Consider the following 21,031-nt stretch of genomic DNA (forward strand, 5'->3'; position numbering starts at 1 on the left):
CCCCCAATGTCACAGAGAAGGAGACTTCAGAAAAGTTTCTTTTATACTTCTAGCTTATAAATAACCTTAACCTAGTTTCTAAAATTCAAGCTACCTATCACCTTCTCCAACATTTGAGGGATGCATGTAATTCTTGCAATTGAAAGCAGTCATGTATGCATCATCCCTTTGACTTTACAACAAAAACTTATTTAGCACACATTCCATGCCTAAATATATTTTGAGGGGATGAGCAGAAAAATGACAAGCTGTCCTCAGATGAACTTTACTATCCAATTGGAAATAAATAATAGATCCTAATTAGTTGTAATTGGGCAAAGACTCAGTTATTAGCTGGACTCATGAGTTCCTACTTTAATAGGAGGTCTATGAATCTATCCAGTATCTGGGTATCAATGACAAGTTAGATCCTGAGTCAGTATTTCTTAAATGTTTGAATATTCCTGTTTCTCCGCTATATAGGGACCTGAGTAAATGGCCAGTGGTCCCTCAGAGGGAAGGCAGGAGGAATCACTTTCATTTCTTCTCCTGGAGTTCCAGGGTCCTTCTTCCTGAGGACCCAGCATCTCTTTCTTAAGGAACACCTTCCTCCAGGTGAGAGGTTTGAGGTATGAAATTGGCTCAGATCAAGGAACTGTAACAATTTATTGAGGCTATAAATCAATAGCCTCCTCATAAACCACCCTTGACTTCATTATTTTCTCCCTATCCCTCTTGACCATGTTCTACTCATCATCTTTTGAATTTTCCATGATAAGGCCTAGAAGGCTGTCACTCCAACCTCAGTGCTCAACTATCACTGCATCAGCTGGGCTTCTGATATTTAAGTGTCAATACCTGGCCATCATGCATCAGGATCTCTCATCTCCAATGCTAGCAGGAGTCCAGTTCTGCAATGGTAGCACATTGGACCACCTGCACTGGCATACAATAGAGAGGCCATCATTGAATTTAATTTTATTTTTTATGGTTGACTCTATTACAGATGTCCCTATTTTATCCCCCTTTACCCACCTGCATCTAGCCCCCAGCCCACGTCCCTCTGGCCATTATCACATTGCTGTCTGTGTCTATGCATATATGTTCTTTGGCTAACCCCTTCACCTTCTTTCATCCAGTCCCATCCTCCTCCCTGCCCTCTGACAACTGTCAGTCTGTTCCATGAATCCATGCCTTTGTTTCTATTTCATTGATCAGTATATTTTGTTCATTAGAGTCCACATATAAGTGAGATCATATCTGAAGATAAAAGGATCCTTCTCACCACCAGTACATGCTCTTATTTTTTGGTAATTATGGTTCTAACATTTTTTTTCTAATCTAGTGAGGATTTCATGTTTGGTGTCTTCAGTAATTGGCAATGTTTATTTATTTATTGTAGAGAGAAAGAGAGACCTATTTTTTGTTCCATTTGTTGTTTATGCATTCATTGATTGCTTCCCATATGTGCCCTACCGGGATCTAACCGCAATCTTGGCATATGGGGACAGTGCTTCAACCAAATGAGCTACCTGGCCAGGGAAGATTTTAATATCTTAAAGCTATGATTCAGAAATAGAAATTAGAGGACATTCTCACTGAGATTTGAAAGAATCACTAAAAACTTTAAACTTTAGTTTTGTACATATAGGGATTAAAAAACAAAAGCCAACATGAAAACATTAGGATGGAAATTTTGTGCTTTCCAGTACTCTGATTCTTAGCCTTAAGCCCCTCATTGAACAGGCTGATGTTTCTAGAATCAATGAAAAATTTATCATCTCATGGTCAATTTTACATTTCTATTAGTGTTTATTAATAGTATCATATTTTACATGTTCTTTCTTATTTATGAATAGGAAATACAAACTTTCTTTTCAAAATCAAAAGATGGAAGCTATAATGGAAACTATGGATCCCTCCCACTCCTAATCCCACTCATGTCAGTAGTTTTCAGTAATTTCCTTATAAATTACATTATACACACTATTTTGCACCTAATTGTTTCACCTTAAAACATAGTTTAAAGATTTTATATTAGCACTAGAGGCCCAGTGCACGAAATTTGTGCATGGGGGATGGGGAAGAAGAAGGTTCCCTCAGCCCAGCCTGCACCTTCTCCAATCCAGAACCCTCAAGGGATGTCTGACTGCCGGTTTAGGCCTGATCCCTGAGATCGGGCCTAAACTGGCAGTCAGATATCCCTCTCACAATCCTGGATCACTGGCTCCTAATCATTAATCTGCCTGCCTGACTGGTCAACCCTAACTGCTTTCCCCTGCTGGCCTGATCTCCCCTCACTGCCTCTGCATGCCGGCCAGGTTGCCCCCAACTGCCTCCTCCCTGCTGGCCTAGTTGCTCCTAACTGACCCCTCCCCCCGCTGGCCTGGTCACCCCTAACTGCCCCCCCCCCGCCAGCCTAGTCACTCCTCACTGCCCCTCTTTTCAGCCTAAATGCCCCCAACTGCCCCCCCGCCCCCAGCCTGGTCACCCTCAACTGCACCCACACCCCCACCAACCTGGTCAGCCCTAACTGCGCCCCCACCAGCCTGGTTGCCTCTTACTGCCCCCCCCCCACCTTCAGTGTGGTTTCCCCCAACTTTCCCCCTCTGCCGGCCAGGTCAGCCCTCATGGTCCCCCCTTCTGCCAGCCTGGTTGTCCCACGCAGCCTGCTGTTCAGTCATATGGTTGTCCCTCACTAACCCTCCTGCCAGCCTGGTTGTAGGCAGCAATCTTGTGAGGGTGTGAGTTAATTTGCATATTACCTCTTTATTATATAGGATATATAATCTCCATTGTCAAGTTATTTAATGGTTACCTAGAATTCCAGTTCATGTATATACTAAACTTTATTTTACCAATCTTTCCATTACAAATAATGCTGCAATAGATTTTCTGTGTATGTGTGTGTGTGTGTGTGTGTGTGTGTGATTGTGTAATATAATTATGCACATGTATTTCCTAAAAGTGAACATGCTATATCAAGAATTGACTTGAATATATATTTCTTCTTTTGTGACTTTCAGTAACATTCTTGATGTTTTTTTAAAGGCAATTTTTGCTCAACTGCAAATATGGTCTTTTACTACCTCTTAAACCAAAGGGTGGCAACCCTTTCTATAAAGTGTCTAAAAGGAACTCTCTTAGGTTTGGTGGGTCATACAGTGATTGCTCCTACTACTTCACTCTACTCTTGTGGTATAAAAGTAGCCATAGATAATATGTAAATAAATGCATGTGGTGGTGTTTCAAAAAAACTTTATTTACAATAGCAGGCAGCAGGATAGGTTTAGTCTGTAGGCCAAGTTTGCCAACTTCTGTTATAAATTGATGCTTGTTTTTCAATTTAAATGAATAAAACCAACTCTCAATCTATCAATGTATGTCAGGCACTAAAATCCTCTAGTAGGCACTTTTTATGTTTAAAACTTTTGTGAGTAAAATTAAAAACCATACACACTAAAAATAGGGCAGAGCATATATGCACATTCTATAATTTTCTTTAAAGAAAACTAATCTTATTTAAACAGTGAGCTCAAAGCATTCAGACCCTTGCCAAGTAGTTTACCAGGGATAGATAGGGTTGCAGAGATTCCATCAGCAAGTGTGTCCAGAGCCCGTGCAATCCAGGGAGTTTTATCCTTTTTAGTACTTTCAATCAAATTTTTCAGACGATTTATCTCTGCCTCCATCTCATCAGATTTCTTCCTGAATCCTTCGTTAAGCAATTCCTCTTGGATCTAAAATAAAGGGTATGGAGAGAGGGAAAAGTAAACTTTTGAAAATCCCAATTTCTAAATAGTAAAATTTTATATGTAAGAATGTTATTAAATTTTCTTTATTTTCTACATAAAAGTAGTCTCTCTAATTAGATTATTAGAGGATAATATTTGAAGCAGACAGTATCTTCTGGGTTAGACCTGATCAGTGAGAGGAAGGATAGGTTTCAACCTTGCTTAGCCAGGCATGAAGAACAATGCAATAATGTGTTCCAACCAAAAGTATGGATTAAGAGAGAACCATTATTCCACTTGTACAAATGGCATGGTCCCCCATATTGTAGAAATTATAATAGGAACATATAAGCTGATCAAAAAATCTGATGTAAACACTTCTAGATGAGAAAAAAGAGAATTCTCCCAATGCTATGTGGTGACTTAGGCAAACTATCCATACTTGGAGACAACCGAAGCAGGTTTAGAAGGTGCCAGTTCCCCATATTTCTACGTCTAGACATATCTGATAGTTTTAGGCCAGCATGGACCCAAATCAGGGTCTTTGCTGGTAGTAGAGTTCTGGATAATTGACAGTAATCTTGGTGAAGTACCCAGTTGCTGCTTATATTAAAAACAACATCTGGTTAGAATATCTCTTGATAATCTATTAAAAACCTTGTTTAATTAGGGCTTCATGAGATCACCCTAGAATCCCACTAATGTAGACACTTGGACTTTGGGGAGGCTATTCATATTCTCCAAGGACTTGGAGGACCCAAGGTCATCTTGGCCTCTCTAGAGTCTCGGTGTGGAGCAAAACTCAAAGGTCTCTTGGAAATCCAGTATTTGGTACTTGTGGTGAATCAAATGCAGTAAACAGCAGTTGTTTTCTTTTTAATTTTGTATTAATTTTCACCTATTCCTTTCTCACTTACCAGGGTGATGACCATGAGCAACTATTGAGGCCATGGCCAGGCTTACCTTCAGCTTGTGTTCCAGTATCCTCGTCTGTTCTCTCAGAGCCTCGTCTCTGTCCTTCTCCAGCTTCTTTCTCAGTTGGACTATGTTTTCCTCCAGACTCCTATTTTGCGCCTCAATCTGCTGCTGCTGCTCCTTGTGCTTCTGTCTTAGCCACTCCTGTTCCTTCTCAGCTTGCTCCTTCTTGGCCCGCTCCTCTGCCCCATGACAATTTTAGAAAAAGAAGAAAGTACAAGATCAGGCCTGAACTCTAACATTTTAAGAGAACAAATCAAATTTGAAAGAGATGAGGAATCTCCAATTTCACCCAATGGCTACACCATCAAGAGCAGGTTTGATAATGTAATGGAAAGACCTTGACTGTCTGGTTGATATACAACCACACTCTGCTTGTTATGTTCAGATTTGGCAGAATGTAAATTCCACAGAAGGAAAAATTTGTTGTTTTGGAAAGATCTTAATGTGATCTGTCAGAGAGCACTGCAGGAAATGCCACCACACTGAGAGTTGCATCATGCCCCATACCTGCTATGGCTTTCTCCCCTTGGGTCAGGGCTTTATCTGCCTGCAGGATGGATTTCTCTATTGACACCTGTGACGTCAGGAAGCTTTGGAAGACCTCTGTTGCCTGAGGAAACAAGAAGGGACAAAGATCTTAGAGTTCCACTGAGGAGATTTGTTCTGTGCAAACAAATCCATATGTGTCATTTTTACTTTCTGTTTAAAATGCTCCAGGATCCTCTACAAAGAGTCCAAGCACTTTACTGTGACCAAAGACTCTCCATGTCTTCCTTCACTCCCTCTTCCAGTACTACTTCATTCCACATGCTCAAGGTCAGCCAGTCAGAATTATGTGCTGTTGCACAAACCCATAACAACTTTGGTTCTGTTATGAATTTGCATGTTTACTTGGGGCTCTTCCCTTTGATTAACATTCAACCCAGACAACATGTACAAATATTTCAAACTTTACATCCCCTCTTCTTCGGGAAGATTTTATAGACTACTAGAGGCCTAGTGCACGAAATTTGTGCACTCGAAGGGGGAGGTCCCTCAGTATGGCCTACACCCTCTCGCAGTCTGGGAGCCCTCGGGGGATGTTCAACTGATGGCGGGGAGTAAGCCTAATCCGGCAGTCAGACATCCTTAGCTCTGTCGCGAAGGTGGGAAAGGCTCTCGTCACCACCGCTGGACTCACCAGCCTTGAACCCAGCTATGGCTGAGCGGCGCCCTCCCTGTGGGAGCACACCGACCACCAGGGGTCAGCTTCTGCATTGAGCATCTGCCCTCTGGTGGTCAGTGCACCTCATAGCGACTGGTCGTTCCACTGTTTGGTTGATTTGCATACTAGCCTTTTATTATATAGGACTAGAGGCCCGGTGCACAAAATTGTGCACAGGTAGGGTCCCTAGGCAATTAGGGCTGATCTGTGGGGTGCCTGGGAGGTGGCCCCAGCTGGCACCAGCCTTGACTGGCCTGGGACCTGAGGGCTGGGGACAGTTCTTGCATTGAGCATCTGCCCCCTGGTGGTCAGGGCACATCATAGCAACTGGTCATTACACTGGTCCTTCTGCTGTTAGGTCGATTTGCATATTAGGCTTTTATTATATAGGATATGCCCTATATGAAAGGTAGACTCTAATCTATGTTGCTGTTCTCCCTAGGCACTTGCTAGATGTGCAAATTTAAGCAATTTATATAACCTACCTGTGCCTCCTACTTCACATCTATAAAATATGGGTAAGAAAATAAATGTTTCATAACATTTTGGATGGTCACATTAAAATGTTAAGAGAAAGAGCTTAATACTCTGCTAATAAGTAGTAACTATTAGAAGTAATTTGATTTGTTAATTGTATTGTTATTATTACATTTATTACCATCACCAGTGTATCCCAGAGTCACAGGTACATACATGTTACCACTGTATATAATTGTCCATTTATTTGACTTTCTCACTTTGATCAGTTTGAGTGCAAAGATTCTGGCTTTCCATCATAAAGCCTCAAAGCATAGAACACTGAATGTCATGTTGTTAGACAATGAAATGCATAATTTCTGTTCTCTCTCATAAATTTCAGAAATTTATACTCATTTTTGAGAATGGACATTGCTACTCTACTTAGGAAGAAAAAGCAAATAGTGGACCTTAAAAGCTAAAGCAGTCATGATATCCCCATACTCTCATATTACCCACAACTGGTGCTGTGCTCTCATATTTTCAGGAGACCCTCTTGACTTTAATCTGTAGTATCCCTATGTTCCCCTTAATTCTAACCTTCACTCCTTTTCTGGGAACTTCCCAATATCGCCGTTCAATCCTTTCCTTTGCTCTCCTGTAGTTCTTGTGCCCTCCAGAAACAGAGAAAGTTCCATCTGAAATACTTTCCATTAGGGCCATTGAAAGCTGATCAAGTACATATTGGCAATATTTCTCAGAAGCCTCTTCATTCTTCAGCAATAAACTCTCCTTCTTATTCTTTATGGTTTCCTGTATGGGAAATGTAGATGGGTGTCACCAGAGAAAGGAAGATAGAAGATAAAATTCCAAAGAATTTATTAGCTGGGTACTCTGTGGTCCTCTTAATAAAAGCATCCCGTCAATGTAGCAAGAATCAAATTTATTTCCAACTCTGAAAACTCTCTACAAGACCCTGTTAAAGCTTCTTATCCTCCCTGGGCTTCATCTTCACCTGTGAAATGTTGAGATACCATTATATATTCTTTGTAGTTCCTAGTAACTGTAGTATCCTGTGAATCTATCTTTGATAAAAATGATACAACTAAAATAATATAAATAATTACCTGTTGAGAGAGTATGCTAAGGAAATCAAGTGTCTAAAATAGGAGTGCATATACCTGGAGATTAACCAGCTCAGAAATGACTTTGAGGAGGTCAGAAATCATGCCACAATTCACTAAAGGAGAAACCAATGCTGGTTTTCTTGCGAGATCAGACAGATCTTTAATATCTTTCCTGAGTTTGAAGAAAAAGAAGTAAATGTTCTCCCTCTCTGGGAAATGCAGACTACTTTATTCTGAATAGGAGATGAGCTATGAGATGAATCTGTAGAACTGAAGGCATAATCCCAGAAGGGCAAGAATTAGTAAGGACAAATACTAAGACAAAATACCGTGAGCTTCCTCTGAAACTCCCTCTGGTCATCCTTGAAGGAGTGCTCCAGGAAGATTGCAATGGCTTCCCTCTCACAGGCTGCATGCAGGTCCAGCAATTCCTGGAGCGTATCTGTGGGAAAGATCACTCGCCGGCCCATCTGCTCGTTGTAGTGGTCAGCTGCCTTCTGCACAGCCGCTGAGTTCTCAAGCTGGGCCAGAGTTGTCACTGCATTCTCCAAACAAGGCACTGATCCTTTATTGATGGTATCTACGTAAGTCACCACCAGAGTCCCCAACCCTGAATAAAATAGGAAACAGGGATCAATATAAATTTATCACTCAATGAGATTCAAGAGTCTAAGATTATAATTCTGAAACCACACACACATACACACACACACACACACACCTACTTCTATCACACCTTCATTTTCACATTTATTCATTATTCTAGTGTTCTACAGACATCACAAAAAAGGTTAAATACCTAACTTTATCTAACATAATCAAAGGTGTCTGTGAATAATTATTATACATAACACAAATAAAAGAAAAATATACTACACAGGTAAAGAGATAGGAAGGATAATTCAGATAATAATTGTTCCTAATTCTTAAGCTTTCAATAGATTTCAGGTACTCAGAAACAAGTATTTATTTTTCACTGGTTTAAATTCCCAAGAAGTCTCTTGAGAAAAAACACTTACTATATAGGACTTCCCCTGAAAATACAACATACTCTGTTTTTATACCCAGTTAGTGGTTTTATTATCAGTGGTGGGGTTCTTCTTAAATGTGGGAATCCAAGATATAAGTAATAATATTGGGAGTTTTGGGAAAGGATTTTTTAATCACATGACAAGAGATAATTATAAAGCACATACACATTTCTCTATGGAGTATGAATATTTATAAGTACACATTTTTTATATAAAATAAAACAAAACTACTGAAAAACACATATTATCCTATATAATAAAAAGGTATTATGCAAATTGACACTTGTGCCCTCACAAGATGGCTGCCTACAGCCAGGGGGTTAGTGAGGGACGACCAAACGACTGAACAAGCAGGCTGTGTGGGGCAACCAGGCCAGGAGGGGGGTTAGTGAGGGATGACCAAATGATTGAACAGCAGGCTGCGTGAGGTGACCAGGCCGGGGGAGGGGGAGGGCCATGAGAGGTGACCATGCTGGTGGGGGGTGCAGTTAGGGTAACCAGGACGGCAGGGGGGCAGTAAGAGGTGACCAGACTGACGGGGAGGCAGTTAGGGGCAACCAGGCCAGCAGGGGTTGCAGTTGGGGGTGACCAGGCCAGCAGGAGAGCAGTTGTGGGCAATTAGGCTGGCACTGGGGGCAGTGAGGAGTGACTAGGTTGGTGGGGGGGGGCAGTAAGGGGTGACCAGGATGGTGGGGGTGGGGCAGTTAGTAGCGACCAGGCTGGTAAGCAGGTGAGCAATTAGGAGCCAGAGGTCCCGGATTGTAAGAGGGATGTCTGACAGCAGGTTTACGCCCTATCCCACTGGATTTTGTGCACCAGGCCTCTAGTAATTAAATAATTAACACATATGAGGCCACTCAGAAATATGGTTTTAGAAAAGAAGACTCACGATTCCCCGTGACCTTGACTCCTTCCCTGAGGGTCTTGGTCTTTGCGTGGGTGAAAATATAACAACAGAAATTATCTGATTGTTGCCGGAATTTAGGATCCAGTTGGCTTTCCAAAATATTCTCAATTTTGGCTAGGAGACTTGTGTCTTGTGTTGGCCGGTCAAAGACAAAACACTTCCGTTTTGGAAAATAATGCCTGATACACTCCCTGGGTATGTTGGAAATTTTAGATTTTGGATTTAAACCTGAGGAAAAGGAAAGCATAGTTACAGTCAGCACAGTCTTGGGACAAGACAGCTAAATATTTTTATGACTGGGAATTTTTGATCTTTGGTGATTTTTATGCTCATAGAACTCCTTTAACATATTCGTACAAATTACAAATTAAACTCATGAATGACATGTTACTGAAGAGAAATTTTAGGAAACATATGCCCAAGAAAAAGAAATTTATGGCTGGTATCCACAAAATCAAACATGGTGATTGGATTATCAGATGTTTATCTAATGAATAATGGTCAAATTTCAATTTATGGTCTACTCCAATCCATGTTGGAAGTAAACTGTAGGAACAAAACAAAGAGAAGTTACAATGACAATGGAGTAATGATTAACATAGGACATATGACAACTTGTTCAGTTAAGAAAAACTCCATTGATTGAATTCACATACTACAAATTAGACTAGCTATGTTTTTGCAGAAAATCTAAAGACTAAACTCTACCTAAATGTAATCTGAAAAACTCACCACTACTCCATAAAAAACATTAGTTGTGTCAAGTACTCATCTACATAAATGCAATTAATTAAAATAAGTTATTTACTTAAAATAGTGTCAAAGTGAATAAATATATTGGCATACAAAGGAGGATATGATGTGGAAAGTAAAATCAAGAATCTGGCTGTTTCCAGGAATAATTTTAAAAAATTGTTCCAGTTTAAGATGGCGATGTAGGAAGATCCTCAACTCACTTCCCACAGACACACTGAAACTACAGCTATGTATGGAGCGATTTCTTCTGGGAGAAAAAAAACAAACAAACTAAAAACTGGTGGAGCCATCCCTTTACAATGGGCAAATGAGATGGTAACTGCATTGAAGTGGGTAGAAAAGCTGAGAAACAATCTCACCATAAGCCCCACCCCCGGCACAGTGACCCATGGTCTGGAAGGAACTCTAAACCTGGAGCTTCTCCCTGAAGAGTGAAGGGTTTGTATCTCACATCAGGCACCCCAATGTTTAAGAGCAGCACTTGAGATGAGACCCAGAACATCTGGCTTTAAAAACAAGCAGGGCTCAAACCCACAAGACACATGGGGCTGTGGTGAGTTCTTAAAGGGTTCACATGCAGACTCACCCACCCCAGGGCTCAGTGCAGAAATTCTTTGAAAAGAGAAAAAGAATTATTTGCAAAATTTTAAAGCATTGGTCTGAAGGGAAAGGAGCTGCTGGGATACTCTCTGGGGATAGAAGCTGGTGAATGCCATCTTCCTATTCTCCCTCTACCTTCCTAAAGCCAATGGGTACCATCATTTTTTCTCTTTTTGTTTCTTTTCCTTTTTCCAGTGGACAATATCTTTGTATTCTCCCTCTGCTGTGCTCCACACTACCATCATCTCCAGGACAGAGCTTCTAAACATTGCTGCTGTTCTGGTTTTCATGCTTTTTGACCCAGTTTTTGAGTCTGCCATCCAGGAGATGCCCCATGATTGTCTGGCTTTGGAGGCGAGGGGATTTATGTTACTGGGCCCCAGGGCACTATAATAATTGAAGAGACAGTTCTTGGCATACTACTGCTCTAAGGGCACTGCCGAGATGGACTGAAACACACCTCTAGTCTTTCTGAAGAGTCTTCTTTGCTTGTCCAGGAACTTCGGCCTGAGGGCCACGCTTCTGGTTTGGCACACTTACAGGGGACTATGGAGGTGCTCTCAGGGAATGGAGGCTGGTGGACACAATCTTTATATTCTTCCTCTGCCTTATTCCAGCTTACTGGTATCTTCCAGAAAGAACCATATAACCTTGTCTGGTGTCCTGATTTTTGTGGTTGCTGCCAGGGGACACCTCTGTATCTCCTGGTAATGGTGGCCAGCGGGCTTATACATGTATGTCCCAGGGAGAATGAGTCCTTAAACAACTACCACTGCCAGGGCACAGCAAAAGACAGCAGACCCAGGAGCTGAGTCTTTCTGCGAGAGACCTGTTAGCTTACATTCAAGCTGCAGCCTGAGGGCAGGTTTCTAATGAAACAAACATCTAAGGGCTGACTGTAATCCTCTCCAGAGAAGTCAGAGGGCAGGTACTATATTGTTCCTCCGCCACACTCCAGAGCAGCAGCATCTCTTGGAAGGGAGTTCTTAAATGTGTTCCATGACCCACTTTTTACATTTTGCACCCTGGTTTTTGTGGTTGCCACACAGGGGATACCCCTTGATTGCCTAGACCCGTGATTGGCAAACTGCGGATCGCGAGCCACATGTGGCTCTTTGGCCCCTTAAGTGTGGCTCTTCCACAAAATACCACATGCGGGCGAGCATACAGAGTGATTGAAACTTCGTGGCCCATGCGCAGAAGTTGGTTTTAGGCCTGGGCGAGTCTATTTTGAAGAAGTACTGTTGATATTTGGCTTTGTTGACTAATGAGTTTGCCGACCACTGGACCCATTAGCCAGGGGTGCTTGTGTTCCAGTGTCCCATGAGACTGTACAAATCAGAGAAACAGTTTGTGGCAGGCCACCACGCCCAGGATACTATACAGACAGAAGATTAAAACATACACACCCAGTATTTTTGAAAAAAACTTTCTTGTCTTGGAGCTTTTGCCATAAGAGCAAAAATCAGATCTGACACAATTAGAGGCTATATAAACTTTTAGGGAACAGAGGTTGGGGGACACCATCTTTGTAGTCTCTCTGCCTTGCTACAGCTTATTAGCATCTCCCAGAAAGAAGCTTATACTTTTGTCTGGAGCCCCAATTTTTGGGACTACTGCCCAGCAGACACCTACAGATTATCTGGTTATGGTGGCCTGGGGGCATATGATTGTAGTCCCATAGGATTGCATTTATTTGCATTTAAAAAAATCTGCTGCCTGAAGATCTGACTTCCAATCAGCCTGAATCTAGGTGCAGCCTTCCCTTTGGGACACTGATAGGTCATATCACACCCTAAACTAATGGGAACATTAAAAACAAACATACGCTGCTTGGACAATCACAAAAGATTGAGAAACAAGCCAGAGCAAGGGCAGGCTGAACAATAAGGTTCATCTACACCAGGCCACTACTTCAAGAACAGGAGAGGTGGTGGTTTCATCTAAAGCATAAAAACCAGTAGAGAGAGTCAATCAAGATGTGGAAACACAGGAACATGTTCCAAATATGATATCAAAATAAATTCTCAGAAAAAAAATTTAATGAAATGGAGATAAAAAGTTGAAAGTAATGGTCATAAAGATGCCCACCAAATGAAAGAAGAGTAGATAAAACACTGTGAGAACTTCAACAAAGAGATATAAGATATTAAAAAGTACCAAACAGAAGTTATAGAGCTGAAGAATATAATATCTAAACTGAAAAATATAGTATAAGGGTTCAACAGCAAACTAAATGAAGCCAAAGAAAAATAAGTGAATTTGACTACAGGGAAGAGGAACTCACCCAATCAGAGCAACAAAAGGAACGAGAGAAGGCTTCAAGGTGGTGGCATAGAAAAAGTCTAAACTGACCTCCTCATATGGACACACAAATATACACCTACATATAGAGAATTCCTCCTGAAGAAATGAGGGCTGATTGAATAACTTTTGCACAGCAAAATGAGAGGGATCATAAAGAGAAGGTGGTACCCATGTGAACCCTATCCAGACAGGGAGACCTGCAGTGAAGAGGGATATCATTGCGGGGCTCACATAGGCAGACATGCCTCCTCTGGGGCACAGAAAAAAACACAAGGTGATTTTAAAAGCACTTAGAATGTACATTTAAAAAATCTACTAATGACTAGATGCCTGTCAAATGTGTGGGAACTGCAGGAACTCTCCAGGATCTGTGGGAATTCTCTGGGACCAGAGTTGCTAGCCAGCACCGTTGTTTATGTTACTCTTCATTACCCTCCTTATAGATAGTGGGGGCAGAGCTCAAACAAGAGCTCTAGCAAGCAGGCAAAGCCTACACGGATGCCCCAGGGCTATCACAGCCAGCACTGCTGCAGCCCTGACTAGTGCCCCCCCAAGAACATCCAGAGTCATGCAGCCAGGGTCACCTCAGCAAATGTCCACTGCAGCCCCAGACAGTTGGTTTCCCAGAGTACCAACAGCCCCCTTCTCAGAATGACCTTAGCCAGTGTCCACTGTAGGCCCTACCAGCCAGCTCTCTAAAGTACTCCAGAGACCCATGTCTCAAGCTGCCTCAGCCAGCATCTGCTGTAACCTCAGGCGCCCCTGAAGCTCTGCATGCTGAATCACTCAGCCAGTGCCTGCTGAAGCATCAGCCAGCCAGACATCCAGAGGACCCCAGGCACTGCACAGACCCACTTCAGGTGACCTGCCAAAACATCCAACTCATACAATCTACACAGAAGTCACTCCTACACAAGGTCACTTCTTTTTTAAAAAAATATATTTTATTGATTTTTTCACAGAGAGGAAGGGAGAGGGATAGTTAGAAACATCGATCAGCTGCCTCCTGCACACTCCCCACTGGGGATGTGCCCACAATCAAGGCACATGCCCTTGACCAGAATCGAACCTGGGACCTTTCAGTCCACAGGCCAATGCTCTGTCCACTGAGCCAAACCGGTCAGGTCAAGGTCACTTCTTAAAGACTGGGAGAGATAGCTGTTTCATCTAAGTCATAAAAGCAAACACAGAAAGTCAATCAAAAGGGTGAATCTAGAGGAATATATTCCAAAAGGAGAAAAAAAGAAAATGGAAAAAATCCCTAATGAAATGGAGATAAGTATTTTGCCCGATAAAGAATTAAAATTAACAGTCATAAGGATGCTCACTGGACTTGGAAGAAGAATAGAGGAACTCATTTAGAACTTTAGCAAAGAGTTAGAAAAATAATAAAGAACCATTTAGAGCTGGGGAATATAGTAACTGAAATGCAAAATATACTAGAGGGGATCAAAAGCTGATTAGACAATAGAGAAAAAATGATTAGTACCCAGAAGAAAGAATAGTGGAAATCACCCAATCAGAACATCACAAAGAAAAAAGAATATTTAAAAAATATTCTGGGACAATGTCAAGTTCTACCACTCACTTTATAGGGATTCTAGAAGGAGAGAAAAGAAAAGGATCGACAGCTTTTTTCTTTTTTTAAATGGCTGAAAACTTTCCTAACCTGGGGAAGGAAATAGAAAAGCAGTTCCAGGAAGCACAGAGTTCCAAGCAAGATGAATCCAAGAGATCCACACCAAGAAATATTACAATTAAATGGCAAAAGTTAAAAGAGAATCTTGAAAACAGAAAGAGGAAAACAACTAGTATCATAAAAAGGAATCCCTATAAGGTTATCAGGCAATTTTTCAACTGAAAATTTAAAGGCCAGAAGGTAGAGACAGTATATATTTAAGTTGCTGAAAGGAAAGAACTTATAACATAGAATACTCCAGGGTGGTAAGTTTAAACTTCAGGATTGAAGGATAGTTTCCCCAAAAAGAAAAAAACAACGGAATTCATCATGGGTCTTCTTTAAGTAAAACTTAAAGCACAATCATAAATTTTAAAATTACAGGTAAGGAAATATATCATAAATGAAGGCAAATATATAGTAAAGGCAGTGGATCAGACACTTAAAAAGCTAGTATGAAGGTTAAAAGGCAAAACAAAATCAAATATAAATACAATAAATAGTTAGGGAATACACAAAACAAAAAGATCTAAAACATTATGTTGAAAACAAAGTGTGGAGGGTGAGTAAAAAGGTACTATTTAAAGTTTGCAAACTTAAACCTATCAACTTATAATACACTAGAGGCCCAGTGCACTCAGGGGGGGAGGGGGTTCCTCAGCCTGGCCTGCACCCTCTCACAGTCTGGGAGCCATCAGTTAGACATCCTTAGCACTGCCACAGAGGCGGGAGAGGTTCCTGCCTCTGCTGTTGTGTTCGCCAGCCATGAGCCCGGCTTCTGACTGAACAGCGCTCTCCCTATGGGAGCGCATTGACAGCCAGGGGGCAGCTCCTGCATTGACCATCTGCCCCCTGGTGGTCAGTGTGCATCATAGTGACTGGTCCTTCACCATTTGGGTGATTTGCATTTTAGCCATTTATTATATAGGATATGTATATGAACCTCATGGTAACAAAAAAACCTATAAGAGATATGCAAAATAAAGAGAAAGGAACCCAAACATAACACTAAAGAGAAGCAAAACATCACAGGAGAAGAAACCAAGAAAAAAAGAAAAAAAACAGAGAAGAACTACAAAAACAACCGAAAAAATCAATAAAGAAAATGGTAATAAGTATATACCTATCAATAATTACTTTAAATGTAAATTAACTAAATGCCCTAATCAAAGCACATAGGGTGGCTAAATGAATAAAAAAAACAAGATCCATCTAAATATTGCCTACAAAAGACTCACTTAGGATCAAAACACACATATAGACTATAAGTGAAGGATGGAAAATAATATTCCATGAAAATAAAAATTTTTTAAAGCTGGGGTAATAAAACTTATAAAAACAGAACAAACTTTAAAACAAAGACTATAAAAAGAAACAAAGAAGGGCATTACAAAATGATAAAACGGTCAATCCAAGAAGAAGATAAAACATTCACAAATATTTACACACCCAACATAGAGGCATGTAAATATATTCAGCAAATATTAATAGACATAAAAAGAGAGATTGGCAGCAGAACAATAATAAAAGGGGATTTTAATAACCCACTTAAATAAATGAATAGATAATCTATACAGAAAATCAGTAAGTGCACATTATTCTTAAAAAACAAAAAATTAAACCAGATGGATTTAATAGTTATTTACATAACATTTCATACAAAGTACGCAGGACAAACATTTTTTAAAGTACATATGGAACATCTTCACAACAGTTTATATGTTAGGCCATAGAACAGTTTCAATATATTTAAGATGATTAAAATCATACCACATATCTTTTCTTACCAAAACACCATATAACTTGAAATAAACCACAAGAAGAAAATGGGGGGAAAAAGACACATGGAGACTAGTCAACATGCTATTAAGCAACCCATAAGTTAAAGAGGAAATCAACAAGAAAATCAAAAACTATCTTGAGACAGGTAAAAATGAAAACATAACTTTCTAAAATCTATGGAATGCAACAGAAGCAGTTCTAAGAGGGAAGTTCATAGCTATACAAGCTCACCTCAAGAAACAAGAAAATTTCAAAATACCATTATCACTTTACACTTAAGGCATTAGAAAAAACAAAACCCGAAGTTAGTAAAGGGAAGGAAATTATAAAGGTCAGAGTGGAAATAAAATAGAGACAAAACAAGAAAGTAAGAGATCAATAAAATTAAGAGTTGGTTCTTTGAAAAGATAAACAAAATTCATAACCTTCAGCCAGACTCATCAACAAAAAAGGAAAGATGGGCCAAATAAATAATAATTACTATAACCACAATAATTAATTAAGGAATACCCAAGATAAAAATATTTAAAATGTGACATCAAAAACATAAAATGTGGTGGGGGAGACTAAAAATGTAGAGTTTAGAATGCTTTCAAACATAAATTGTTATCAGCTTAAAATAGACTGTTATAAATAAGCTGTTATATATCAACCTCATGGTAATGACAGAACAAGAACTTATAACAGATACACAAAAGAAAGTCATCAAACCACAAAGAGAGGTAGCAAAAAAAAAGAAGAAAGGAAGAGAGGAACTACAAAATGGCCAGAAAACAATTAACAAATTCAATAAGTACATGCCTATCAATAATTACTTTATATGTAAATGAACTAATTTGTCAAAAAACATAGAGAGGTTAAATGAATTTTTTTAAAAATAAGACTTGCCCTAACAGGTTTGCTCAGTGGATAGAATGTCAGCCTGAGGACTGAAGAGTCCCAGGTTTGATTCTGGTCAAGGGCATGTACCCAGTAGGAGGTGTGCAGGAGACAGCTGATTGATGTTTCTTTCTCAACAATGTTTCTAACTCTCTATCCCTCTCCCTTCCTCTCTGTAAAAAATCAATAAAATATATTTTTTAAAAATAAAAATAAAAAATAAAACCCATCTATATACTGCCTACAAGAGATGCACTTCAGATGTAAGGACATTATAGACTGAAAGTAAAGAAATTATAAGATATTCCATGCAATTGGAAAATAAAAGGAATCTAAAGTAGTGATACTTACATTAGACAAAAAGACCATAAGACAAAGAATGTAATAAGAAATCAAAAAAGGCAAACATTATATAATGGCATAAATCCAACATGAGGATATACATTTGTAGTTATTTTATTTTTTTAATATATTTTATTGATTTTTTACAGAGAGGCAGGGAGAGAGATAGAAAGTTAGAAACATCGATGAGAGAGAAACATCGATCAGCTGCCTCCTGCACATCTCCCACTGGGGATGTGCCCGCAACCCAGGTACATGCCCTTGACCGGAATCGAACCTGGGACCTTTCAGTCCGCAGGCCGACACTCTATCCACTGAGCCAAACCGGTTTTGGCGCATTTGTAGTTATTTATGCACCCAGAACAGAGAATATATATCCCTATTTAAATATATAAAGCAATCATAAACAGACCTAGGGGGAATTAGTAGTAAGGGATGTTATTGTACCACTTATATCAATAAATAGTGCATGGATACAGAAAATTAATACAAAAACAATCACCTAAATGACACATTAAATCAGAAGGACATAACAGGTATAAACAGAACTTTTTACCCAAAATTATCAGAATGCTCCTTATTCTCAAGCACACATGACTTCTCTAGGATCTATCATAGGTTAGGTCACAAAACAAGTCTTAACAAATTTAGAAAGAGTGAATTCATATCAAGCATCTTTTCTGACAACAATAGTAGAAAACAACAAAAAATTCAATTACAAGAAGAAAACTAAAAATTTCACTAATATGTGGAGATTAAACAACATGCTTCTAAACTACCAATGGGTCAATGAAGAAGTCAAAAGAGAAATAAGAAAATACCTCAACACAAATGAAATAGAAATACAACTGGCCAAAATATGGGATTCAGCAAATGCAGTTCTAAGAGAGAAGTTCATAGTGATGTCTACCACAAGAAACAAGAAAAATCTCAAATAAACAACTTACCTTTACACCTCAAGAAACTAGAAAAAGATGCAGGTGCATGAACACACTAAATGTGCACCTATATTTAGATCAATTCCTCCTGAAAGACAACTGAAGGACAATTGAAGAGCTTCTGTACAACAAAGAGAGAGAGAGACCATACAGAGAAGATAGGGGAAATGTAGGAGCCTCCCAAAATCTAAATAACCTATTATGATGAAGGAGCCAGGAGTGCCATTGTTTATATTCCCCCTGAACTTGGATAGTGCAGGAAAAAATTCTACCCACGTAGTATGTCAATTATACCCCAATTTATAAAAAAAGTGTGAGAGATATAATGAAAACATAAGCATTGATAGTAGATCATAAGGTCTATTTAGGGTGTAAATTTTTTTGTGCAAGATCCAACTATTCTCACACTAGAAATTTATATTTCTCCTTGAGAAAAGTAAGAACTGAGTGAAATACGTACTTCAGTGTGATTTTATGGCTAACAATTATATAGGTCATTTCTTTCATCAACAAAAAAAGGGAGAAGCATAACAAAGAACAAAAGTGTCTGGTCTTTGGAAAGTTTTAGCATCCATTATATTTTAATGTTAAGGTATAAATTATCTTGGGTGAAATTTAGTTTTGAATAATTTGCACTCTACATTCAGCCCCAGTCTTCTTGGGTGAGCTTAACTATGTAAAGGGTGTCCCAAAACTCACGCAAGATTTGAATTTTACGTGAGCATTAACAACAACAACAAAAAAAATAAAAGCCTAATTTTACTTGGTTTATTGAATCAGATTCTAAAATCTGTTGCCCTTTGATTTTAATCCCTTCAATTTGATAAGCATTACCAAGTACAATTATGGCCCAGGAGCAGGGACAATGAAGACCAATGAAGACCATGGCTTTGCGTATGTGCCAGCAAAACCGTGGAGGCCATTTACTGGGTGTCCTATTCCATACATAACCCTATACTATATACTTTATGAATCAATAAAACATTTGCAATTTTTAATTATAAACCTGTGTTTTCTATCAAAATTACTTCTTGCGTGAATTTTGGGACACCCTTTAGTTACTAGAACTTACCAACAAATAGCAACCTAGGTTCCAAAAACCAATTCTATGGGGCTTGATCTAATCTTAAAATACAAATGCAACTATTAGAGATAATAGACAATGTTTAGTACCTTCCTCCGCCCTCTATTGGACCATCCACTGCCCAGCCAACCTGTTACCTGGAATCAGCTTCAAGGAATTCTCCAGGTACTCATCTTCTGTGATAGGTTGGCCATTTAACTTCAGCTCCAGGGTGAAATCCCGTACGACCCAGATAAAGTCTGGAAAGAAACTCACAAACTCTGTGGCATCTTCTAATCCACCGTGTCTAGGAGAAGACTTTGCCCTGATGAGTTCCGTCAACTCTGTCACATAACTAGGACCTGGCTAAGGAAAAGGAACTTTCTACCCACAGTTCCTACACTTCCCTCAAAAAAAATTATTATAAACATTGTCTTTTGCCCTGGGTTCCCTCTGCTCCACCAAAAGCCACTCAGCCGCAGGGAAAGAGAACTCAGCTTTGTCTCCATTCCCATCGATTTCTCAATAAAACTGGGAAGGATACTGCAGTTTCTCTAAGGCATCATTGTTGATAGTGCTCATGCTGTTATAGATGAAAGTGCTACTCAGAAGCACAGCCAGGGCAAAGATCCATGAGTCATTCTTAGGATCACCCTAGAAAACATGTTAGAAAAAACATTTAGGAGTCTTATTTTCAGAAACTCATTCAGTTATTTGTTTAATCATTTTTAATTTATGATTTCAGATCATAGTGTGTTTGGTACAAAGAAAAAACCCTGAAATCAGAATTAAAGGCAAATCTCAGCTTTGGCAATTACATTGACATTTCTTGTGATCTCAGTTTCCTCACCTATAAAAGAATTCTAATTATGCTTTCCTTCAAGTGTTCTTTGTTACTAAGTGGGAGTAAACACAATAATTTTGAACAATTCATAGTTCATAAGTGACACCACATGTTCATTTAACAAAAAGTGAACTGTAAAATAACTACTATGCTAGTCACAACTGAACTCTCAAAATAAAACCAAGTAAATTAAATATTTATGAAATACCGCTAAATGTTATATATTTTTCTTAGTTATAGGGAAGCAAAGGTGAATATAATTGTTACACTTGAGATAACTATTTCATGGTATTTACAAACATTTAAAAACAAATGTAATGAAGATGACAACAATAAGGTTGTCAGTAATAGTGAATATTAGTAAAAACAACAGCCATTATATAAAATAAAAAAGCAGCCAATCAATGATTCTCTCTCATCATGATG

General features: G+C 39.4%; 1 protein-coding gene across 1 annotated transcript in view; it reads right to left on the reverse strand.

Moving 5' to 3' along the window:
- Positions 1-3,229: 3,229 nt before the first annotated feature.
- Positions 3,230-21,031, reverse strand: part of LOC102428291 (guanylate-binding protein 6-like) — a 29,010-nt gene continuing 11,208 nt past the window's right edge. The window contains exons 4-11 of the mRNA XM_023757683.1: positions 20,306-20,415; positions 19,920-20,116; positions 9,399-9,644; positions 7,808-8,088; positions 6,952-7,164; positions 5,199-5,301; positions 4,677-4,870; positions 3,230-3,719 (exon numbers count right to left, since the gene is read on the reverse strand). Coding sequence (XP_023613451.1) covers positions 3,498-3,719; positions 4,677-4,870; positions 5,199-5,301; positions 6,952-7,164; positions 7,808-8,088; positions 9,399-9,644; positions 19,920-20,116; positions 20,306-20,415 — 1,566 coding nt within the window. The 3' untranslated portion in view covers positions 3,230-3,497. The remainder of the gene's footprint in view (positions 3,720-4,676; positions 4,871-5,198; positions 5,302-6,951; positions 7,165-7,807; positions 8,089-9,398; positions 9,645-19,919; positions 20,117-20,305; positions 20,416-21,031) is intronic.

The sequence above is a fragment of the Myotis lucifugus genome, unplaced genomic scaffold (genome assembly GCF_000147115.1).
Source record: "Myotis lucifugus unplaced genomic scaffold, Myoluc2.0 scaffold_110, whole genome shotgun sequence".
Lineage (NCBI taxonomy): Eukaryota > Metazoa > Chordata > Mammalia > Chiroptera > Vespertilionidae > Myotis > Myotis lucifugus.